The sequence below is a fragment of the Coregonus clupeaformis genome, unplaced genomic scaffold (genome assembly GCF_020615455.1).
Source record: "Coregonus clupeaformis isolate EN_2021a unplaced genomic scaffold, ASM2061545v1 scaf0473, whole genome shotgun sequence".
Classification (NCBI taxonomy): domain Eukaryota; kingdom Metazoa; phylum Chordata; class Actinopteri; order Salmoniformes; family Salmonidae; genus Coregonus; species Coregonus clupeaformis.
In genome coordinates, this window is record NW_025533928.1 from 307501 (window position 1) to 317500 (window position 10000).

The window sequence follows — 10000 nt, forward strand, 5'->3', positions numbered from 1 at the left end:
CAGAACGCTGATATTATTACAGGAGAAACATTTTGATTTCCACATTCTGACTCAAACATTCTGACTCAAACATTCTGACTCAAACATTCTGACTCAAACATTCTGACTCAAACATTCTGACTCAAACATTCTGACTCAAACATTCTGACTCAAACATTCTGACTCAAACATTCTGACTCAAACATTCTGACTTAACATTCCATTAACATTTTATCAACATTTTATCTCTCAACGACAACAACTTGTGAATTCCAGCGTTCTGTTAGCCATAACACTACAGAGAGAAGAGCCTGTAACCTGGGTTGGGTGTTAGGGTTAGGGGGTTAGGGGGTGTTAGGGTTAGGGGGTTAGGGGGGTTAGGGGTTAGGGGGTTAGGGGGTGTTAGGGGGTGTTAGGGTTAGGGGGTTGGGGGTGTTAGGGTTAGGGGGTTAGGGGGTTAGGGTTAGGGGGTTAGGGGGTGTTAGGGGGGTGTTAGGGTTAGGGGGTTAGGGGGTGTTAGGGTTAGGGGGTTAGGGGGTGTTGGGGTGTTAGGGTTGGGGTGTTAGGGGTTGGGGTGTTAGGGGTTAGGGGGTTGGGGGTTGTTGGGGGTTGGGGGTTAGGGGTGTTAGGGTTAGGGGGTTGGGGTTAGGGGTTAGTGGAGTTGGGGGTTAGGGGGTTAGGGGGGTTAGGGTTAGGGGGTAAAGGGGGTGTTAGGGGGTTAGGGTTAGGGGTGGGGTGTTAGGGTTGGGGTTGGGGGTGTAGGGTTAGGGGGTTAGGGGGTGTTAGGGTTAGGGGGTTAGGGGAGTTAGGGTTAGGGGGTTAGGGGGTTAGGGTTAGGGGGGTTAGAGTTAGGGGAGTTAGGGTTGGGGGGTTAGGGGGTTGGGGTTTGGGGTTAGAGTTAGGGGTGTTGGGGTTAGGGGGTTGGGGGTGTTAGGGGTTAGGGGTTGGGGGTTGGGGTTGAGGGGTTGGGGGTTGGGGTTGGGGGGGGGGTGTTAGGGGGGTTGGGGGTTAGGGTTAGGGGGTTAGGGGGTTAGGGGGTTAGGGTTAGGGGGTTAGGGGTTAGGGTTAGGGGGTTAGTGTTAGGGTGTTAGGGGGTTAAGGTTAGGGGGTTAGGGTCAGGGGGTTAGGGGGTGTTAGGGTCAGGGGGTTAGGGGGTTAGGCTTAGGGTTAGTTCGGTCACAATTAGTTAGGTCACAGTTAGTTATGTCACAGTTAGTTAGGTCAGCATTAGCTATGTCACTGTTAGTTAGGTCACAGTTAGTTAGGTCACAGTTAGTTAGGTCAGCATTAGCTATGTCACTGTTAGTTAGGTCACAGTTAGTTAGGTCACAGTTAGTTAGGTCACAGTTAGTTAGGTCACAGTTAGTTAGGTCACAGTTAGTTAGGTCAGCATTAGTTATGTCACAGTTAGTTAGGTCACAGTTAGTTAGGTCACAGTTAGTTATGTCACAGTTAGTTAGGTCAGCATTAGCTATGTCACTGTTAGTTAGGTCACAGTTAGTTAGGTCACAGTTAGTTAGGTCACAGTTAGTTAGGTCAGCATTAGTTATGTCACAGTTAGTTAGGTCACAGTTAGTTAGGTCACAGTTAGTTCGGTCACAGTTAGTTAGGTCACAGTTAGTTAGGTCACAGTTAGTTAGGGTTAGGGTTAGTTAGTTAGGTCACAGTTAGTTTGGTCACAGTTAGTTAGGTCACAGTTAGTTAGGTCACAGTTAGTTATGTCACAGTTAGTTGGGTCACAGTTAGTTAGGTCACAGTTAGTTAGGTCACAGTTAGTTGGGTCACAGTTAGTTATGTCACAGTTAGTTGGGTCACAGTTAGTTAGGTCACAGTTAGTTAGGTCACAGTTAGTTAGGTCACAGTTAGTCTCCTTCTCTCCTCTCTCTCTATTTTTCTATTCCAGCTCTGAGCTTAATGTAAACCAGCTGTGTCCGTCCTGTGTGTGTGTGTGTATGGAACAGTAGAGTCTCCTATCACTCCCAGCTATAGAATACCGATGAGCCTCAGCTTTGCGGGTGGGGCAGGGTGTGGTGAGGTGCAGTGTGGGTAATTTGACCCGGGAAAGAGACAACACCCTGGATCATCCCTCCATCTCTCTATTTACTCTCTTTCATTCTCTTGTTCTCTCTGTTCTCTATATCCCTCCCTTCCTTTGATGTAGCTTTATTCCCCAGACCATCAGACTGACACACCTCTCCTTTTCCCACACACACACACACACACACACACACACACACACACACACACACACACACACTGTGCCTCTCTGTCTCTATCTCACACACAAGGCTTTAGAGCAACAGGTTGACCTCTACCCTCTATCACTCAACAAGGCTTTTCTCTCCTTCGACCCTCCCTCCCTCCCTCCCTCCCTCTATCCTCCCTCCCTCTATCCTCCCTCCCTCCTCCCTCTATCCTCCCTCCCTATATCCTCCCTCCCTCTATCCTCCCTCTATCCTCCCTCCCTCTATCCTCCCTCCCTCTATCCTCCCTCCCTCTATCCTCCCTCTATCCTCCATCCCTCTATCCTCCCTCCCTCTATCCTCCCTCTGTCCTCCCTCCCTCTATCCTCCCTCCCTCTATCCTCCCTCTATCCTCCCTCCCTCTATCCTCCCTCCCTCTATCCTCCCTCCCTATATCCTCCCTCTATCCTCCCTCCATCTATCCTCCCTCTCTCTATCCTCCCTCCCTCTATCCCCCCTCCCTCTATCCTCCCTCTATCCTCCCTCTATCCTCCCTCCCTCTATCCTCCCTCTATCCCCCCTCCCTCTATCCCCCCTCCCTCTATCCTCCCTCTATCCTCCCTCCCTCCCTCTATCCTCCCTCCCTCTATCCCCCCTCCCTCTATCCTCCCTCCCTTTATCCTCCCTCCCTCTATCCTCCCTCTCTCTATCCCCCCTCCCTCTATCCTCCCTCTATCCTCCCTCTATCCTCCCTCTCTCTATCCTCCCTCCCTCTATCCTCCCTCCCTCTATCCTCCCTCTATCCTCCCTCCCTCTATCCTCCCTCTATCCTCCCTCTCTCTATCCTCCCTCCCTCTATCCTCCCTCCCTCTATCCTCCCTCTATCCTCCCTCTATCCTCCCTCTATCCTCCCTCCCTCTATCCTCCCTCCCTCTATCCTCCCTCCCTCTATCCTCCCTCCCTCTATCCTCCCTCCCTCTATTCCTCCCTCTATCCTCCCTCTCTCTATCCTCCCTCCCTCTATCCTCCCTCTATCTTCCCCTCTATCCTCCCTCTATCCTCCCTCTATCCTCCCTCCCTCTATCCTCCCTCCCTCTATCCTCCCTCCCTCTATCCTCCCTCCCTCTATCCTCCCTCCCTCTATCCTCCCTCTCTCTATCCTCCCTCCCTCTATCCTCCCTCTATCTTCCCTCTATCCTCCCTCCCTCTATCCCTCCCTCTATCCTCCCTCCCTCTATCCTCCCTCCCTCTATCCTCCCTCCCTCTATCCTCCCTCTCTCTATCCTCCCTCCCTCTATCCTCCCTCTATCTTCCCTCTATCCTCCCTCCCTCTATCCTCCCTCCATTTATCCTCCCTCTATCCTCCATCCCTCTATCCTCCCTCTATCCTCCCTCCCTCTATCCTCCCTCCCTCTATCCTCCCTCTCTCTATCCTCCCTCCCTCTATCCTCCCTCCCTCTATCCTCCCTCTCTCTATCCTCCCTCCCTCTATCCTCCCTCTATCCTCCCTCTCTCTATCCTCCCTCCCTCTATCCTCCCTCCCTTTATCCTCCCTCTATCCTCCCTCCCTCTATCCTCCCTCTATCTTCCCTCTATCCTCCCTCCCTCTATCCTCCCTCCCTCACCCACCCCTCCCTCTATCCTCCCTCTATCCTCCCTCTATCCTCCCTCCCTCTATCCTCCCTCCCTCTATCCTCCCTCCCTCTATCCTCCCTCCCTCTATCCTCCCTCTATCCTCCCTCCCTCTATCCTCCCTCTATCCTCCCTCCCTCTATCCTCCCTCTTTCTATCCTCCCTCCCTCTATCCTCCCTCTTTCTATCCTCCCTCTCTCTATCCTCCCTCTATCCTCCCTCCCTCTATCCTCCCTCTTTCTATCCTCCCTCTATCCTCCCTCCCTCACCCACCCCTCCCTCTATCCTCCCTCTATCCTCCCTTTATCCTCCCTCCCTCTATCCTCCCTCCCTCTATCCTCCCTCTATCCTCCTCCCTCTATCCTCCCTCTATCCTCCCTCCCTCTATCCTCCCTCTTTCTATCCTCCCTCCCCTCTATCCTCCCTCTTTCTATCCTCCCTCTCTCTATCCTCCCTCTATCCTCCCTCCCTCTATCCTCCCTCTTTCTATCCTCCCTCTATCCTCCCTCCCTCTATCCTCCCTCTTTCTATCCTCCCTCCCTCTATCCTCCCTCTTTCTATCCTCCCTCTCTCTATCCTCCCTCTATCCTCCCTCCCTCTATCCTCCCTCTCTCTATCCTCCCTCCCTCTATCCTCCCTCTATCCTCCCTCCCTCTATCCTCCCTCTATCCTCCCTTTATCCTCCCTCTATCCTCCCTCCCTCTATCCTCCCTCTATCCTCCCTCCCTCTATCCTCCCTCTATCCTCCCTCCCTCTATCCTCCCTCTTTCTATCCTCCCTCCTCTATCCTCCCTCTCTTCCTCCCTCTATCCTCCCTCCCTCTATCCTCCCTCCTCTATCCTCCCTCTATCCTCCCTCTATCCTCCCTCCCTCTATCCTCCCTCTTTCTATCCTCCCTCTCTCTATCCTCCCTCTATCCTCCCTCCCTCTATCCTCCCTCTTTCTATCCTCCCTCCCTCTATCCTCCCTCCCTCTATCCTCCCTCCCTCTATCCCCCTCCCTCTATCCTCCCTCTATCCTCCCTCCCTCTATCCTCCCTCTTTCTATCCTCCCTCTCTCTATACTCCCTCTATCCTCCCTCCCTCTATCCTCCCTCTATCCTCTCCTCCCTCTTTCTATCCTCCCTCCCTCTATCCTCCCTCCCTCTATCCTCCCTCTCTCTATCCTCCCTCTATCCTCCCTCCCTCTATCCTCCCTCTATCCTCTCCTCCCTCTTTCTATCCTCCCTCTATCCTCCCTCTATCCTCCCTCCCTCTATCCTCCCTCCCTCTATCCTCCCTCTATCCTCTCCTCCCTCTTTCTATCCTCCCTCTATCCTCCCTCTATCCTCCCTCTCTCTATCCTCCCTCTATCCTCCCTCCCTCTATCCTCCCTCTATCCTCTCCTCCCTCTTTCTATCCTCCTTCTATCCTCCCTCTCTCTATCCTCCCTCTCTCTATCCTCCCTCTCTCTATCCTCCCTCTCTCTATCCTCCCTCCCTCTATCCTCCCTCCCTCTATCCTCCCTCCCTCCCTCTATCCTCCCTCCCTCTATCCTCCCTCCCTCTATCCTCCCTCCCTCTATCCTCCCTCTATCCTCCCTCCCTCCCTCTATCCTCCCTCCCTCCCTCTATCCTCCCTCCCTCTATCCTCCCTCTCTCTATCCTCCCTCCCTCTATCCTCCCTCCCTCTATCCTCCCTCCCTCTATCCTCCCTCGCTCTATCCTCCCTCTATCCTCCCCCCTCTCTCTATCCTCCCTCTATCCTCCCTCCCTCTATCCTCCCTCCCTCTATCCTCCCTCCCTCACCCACCCCTCCCTCTATCCTCCCTCTATCCTCCCTCCCTCCACTCTCTCTTTCTTCCCTCATGGCCCCTGCAAACAGCAGCTGGTAACCAGTTGGTAAGGGCATGTTAGGCCTGTGTGTGTGGGGACACACACACACACACACACACAGTGACTCATGTCTGAGCATATCTCTCTGTAATGAAGGCCAGCCTGTCTCTGGCTCCCAGTGTGTTTACATTATTCTAGACAGTACGCATACTGACAGAGAGAGAGAGAGAGAGAGAGAGAGAGAGAGAGAGAGAGAGAGAGAGAGAGAGAGAGAGAGAGAGAGAGAGAGAGAGAGAAGAGAGAGAGAGAGAGAGAGAGAGAGAGAGAGAGAGAGAGAGAGAGAGAGAGAGAGAGAGAGAGAGAGAGAGAGAGAGAGAGAGAGAGAGAGAGAGAGAGAGAGAGAGAGAGAGAGAGAGAGAGAGAGAGAGAGAGAGAGAGAGAGAGAGAGAGAGAGAGAGAGAGAGAGAGAGAGAGAGAGAGAGAGAGAGAGAGAGAGAGAGAGAGAGAGAGAGAGAGAGAGAGAGAGAGAGAGAGACAGAGAGATATATATATAGCGAGAGAGAGAGAGAGAGAGAGTGTGTGTGTGTGTGTGTTCTTTCTCTGTTATTCACATAAACAAATCCTTCAGTTATCAACATATTCACATTCCACTGTTCACCTCTATGTTTATCCCTCTAGCTTGTTACTATCTCTCTTCTGTTTAAACCTCTAGCTTGTTACTATCTCTCTTCTGTTTAAACCTCTAGCTTGTTACTATCTCTCTTCTGTTTAAAACTCTAGCTTGTTACTATCTCTCTTCTGTTTAAACCTCTAGCTTGTTACTATCTCTCTTCTGTTTAAACCTCTAGCTTGTTACTATCTCTCTTCTGTTTAAACCTCTAGCTTGTTGCTATCTCTCTTCTGTTTAAACCTCTAGCTTGTTACTATCTCTCTTCTGTTTAAACCTCTAGCTTGTTACTATCTCTCTTCTGTTTAAAACTCTAGCTTGTTACTATCTCTCTTCTGTTTAAACCTCTAGCTTGTTACTATCTCTCTTCTGTTTAAACCTCTAGCTTGTTACTATCTCTCTTCTGTTTAAACCTCTAGCTTGTTACTATCTCTCTTCTGTTTAAACCTCTAGCTTGTTACTATCTCTCTTCTGTTTAAACCTCTAGCTTGTTACTATCTCTCTTCTGTTTAAACCTCTAGCTTGTTACTATCTCTCTTCTGTTTAAATCTCTATCTTGTTACTATCTCTCTTCTGTTTAAACCTCTAGCTTGTTACTATCTCTCTTCTGTTTATCCCTGTAGCTTGTTACTATCTCTCTTCTGTTTAAACCTCTAGCTTGTTACTATCTCTCTTCTGTTTAAACCTCTAGCTTGTTACTATCTCTCTTCTGTTTAAACCTCTAGCTTGTTACTATCTCTCTTCTGTTTAAACCTCTAGCTTGTTACTATCTCTCTTCTGTTTAAACCTCTAGCTTGTTACTATCTCTCTTCTGTTTAAAACTCTAGCTTGTTACTATCTCTCTTCTGTTTAAACCTCTAGCTTGTTACTATCTCTCTTCTGTTTAAACCTCTAGCTTGTTACTATCTCTCTTCTGTTTAAACCTCTAGCTTGTTGCTATCTCTCTTCTGTTTAAACCTCTAGCTTGTTACTATCTCTCTTCTGTTTAAACCTCTAGCTTGTTACTATCTCTCTTCTGTTTAAAACTCTAGCTTGTTACTATCTCTCTTCTGTTTAAACCTCTAGCTTGTTACTATCTCTCTTCTGTTTAAACCTCTAGCTTGTTACTATCTCTCTTCTGTTTAAACCTCTAGCTTGTTACTATCTCTCTTCTGTTTAAACCTCTAGCTTGTTACTATCTCTCTTCTGTTTAAACCTCTAGCTTGTTACTATCTCTCTTCTGTTTAAACCTCTAGCTTGTTACTATCTCTCTTCTGTTTAAATCTCTATCTTGTTACTATCTCTCTTCTGTTTAAACCTCTAGCTTGTTACTATCTCTCTTCTGTTTATCCCTGTAGCTTGTTACTATCTCTCTTCTGTTTAAACCTCTAGCTTGTTACTATCTCTCTTCTGTTTAAACCTCTAGCTTGTTACTATCTCTCTTCTGTTTAAACCTCTAGCTTGTTACTATCTCTCTTCTGTTTAAACCTCTAGCTTGTTACTATCTCTCTTCTGTTTAAACTCTAGCTTGTTACTATCTCTCTTCTGTTTAAACCTCTAGCTTGTTACTATCTCTCTTCTGTTTAAACCTCTAGCTTGTTACTATCTCTCTTCTGTTTAAACTCTAGCTTGTTACTATCTCTCTTCTGTTTAAACCTCTAGCTTGTTACTATCTCTCTTCTGTTTAAACCTCTAGCTTGTTACTATCTCTCTTCTGTTTAAACCTCTAGCTTGTTACTATCTCTCTTCTGTTTAAACTCTAGCTTGTTACTATCTCTCTTCTGTTTAAACCTCTAGCTTGTTACTATCTCTCTTCTGTTTAAACCTCTAGCTTGTTACTATCTCTCTTCTGTTTATCCCTGTAGCTTGTTACTATCTCTCTTCTGTTTATCCCTGTAGCTTGTTACTATCTCTCTTCTGTTTAAACCTCTAGCTTGTTACTATCTCTCTTCTGTTTAAACCTCTAGCTTGTTACTATCTCTCTTCTGTTTAAACTCTAGCTTGTTACTATCTCTCTTCTGTTTAAACCTCTAGCTTGTTACTATCTCTCTTCTGTTTAAACCTCTAGCTTGTTACTATCTCTCTTCTGTTTATCCCTGTAGCTTGTTACTATCTCTCTTCTGTTTATCCCTGTAGCTTGTTACTATCTCTCTTCTGTTTAAACCTCTAGCTTGTTATTATCGCTCACACATTATCTCTGTTACTCTCTCTCTTTCTCTCTGTCTCTCTCTCTCTCTCTCTCTCTCTGTCTCTCTCTCTCTCTCTCTGTCTCTCTCTCTCTCTCTCTCTCTCTCTCTCTCTCTCTCTCTCTCTCTCTCTCTCTCTCTCTCTCTCTCTCTCTCTCTCTCCTCTTTCTCACCTCTGCATCGTAGGTCTTTGTCTGTAGCTTCATACCCTGGTCGACAGGCGCAGGTGGTGGCAGGCTGACCGACCCACTGTCCGTCCTCACCGCACAGCATGCTGGGAGGGCGTGCCAGCTCGCCCGGGGGGGTCACGGCGTTGTCTACACACACACCCTGAGCTCCTTCCACCAGGGCATGGGGAACCGTCTCAGGGAACCGGGAGAAGGAGCGCGTCAGGGGGGGGCACTTCTTAAAATACACCTGGGGGACAATATACAATTAGAAAGAAACTAGAACTGAAGAAACGTATCAATTGATTGACCTCAGCAAAACGCACATTTGCCTGGGATTCTGTTGAAAGACACACTCAAATACTAGGTTGAGAAAAGGTAAGTAACTTGTTAAAGATCTCGTACCCTGACAGCTAATAAGGCCATGCAGACGCCCTGTGCTTGGAAGGCTAGGTACACGCCCCTTTTAGTCAACCGACCAATCCTGAGAGTCTTCACGTTGGACTTCCTCTCTCCGCCCCTCCGAAGCAGGAAGTCAGCTGCTACTGTGCCCACCTGGGGAGAGAGGATGGTAAACCAAGAAGGTGGGATCAGAGAGAGGAGGTTAGAGGTCATCTGGATCAGAGAGAGGGGGTTAGAGGTCAGGATCAGAGAGAGGGGGTTAGAGGTCAGGATCAGAGAGAGGGGGTTAGAGGTCAGGATCAGAGAGAGGGGGTTAGAGGTCATCAGGATCAGAGAGAGGGGGTTAGAGGTCAGGATCAGAGAGAGGGGGGTTAGGAGGTCAGGATCAGAGAGAGGGGGTTAGAGGTCAGGATCAGAGAGAGAGGGGGTTAGAGGTCAGGATCAGAGAGAGGGGGGTTAGAGGTCAGGATCAGAGAGAGGGGGTTAGAGGTCAGGATCAGAGAGAGGGGGTTAGAGGTCAGGATCAGAGAGAGAGGGGGTTAGAGGTCAGGATCAGAGAGAGGGGGTTAGAGGTCAGGATCAGAGAGAGGGGGTTAGAGGTCATCAGGATCAGAGAGAGGGGGTTAGAGGTCAGGATCAGAGAGAGGGGGTTAGAGGTCAGGATCAGAGAGAGGGGGTTAGAGGTCAGGATCAGAGAGAGGGGGTTAGAGGTCAGGATCAGAGAGAGGGGGTTAGAGGTCAGGATCAGAGAGAGGGGGTTAGAGGTCAGGATCAGAGAGAGGGGGTCAGAGGTCAGGATCAGAGAGAGGGGGTTAGAGGTCATCAGGATCAGAGAGAGGGGGTTAGAGGTCAGGATCAGAGAGAGGGGGTCAGAGGTCAGGATCAGAGAGAGGAGGTTAGAGGTCAGGATCAGAGAGAGGAGGTTAGAGGTCAGGATCAGAGAGAGGGGGTCAGAGGTCATCAGGATCAGAGAGAGGAGGTTAGAGGTCATC

The 10000-nt window shown here is 49.2% G+C and overlaps 1 protein-coding gene across 1 annotated transcript in view; it reads right to left on the minus strand.

The window, feature by feature from the left end:
- LOC123484807 (ephrin type-B receptor 4b-like) overlaps nucleotides 1–10000 on the minus strand; it is a 63178-nt gene that overhangs the window by 43232 nt on the left and 9946 nt on the right. Inside the window, exons 5-6 of the mRNA XM_045215567.1 lie at nucleotides 9012–9161; nucleotides 8613–8856 (exon numbers count right to left, since the gene is read on the minus strand). Coding sequence (XP_045071502.1) covers nucleotides 8613–8856; nucleotides 9012–9161 — 394 coding nt within the window. The remainder of the gene's footprint in view (nucleotides 1–8612; nucleotides 8857–9011; nucleotides 9162–10000) is intronic.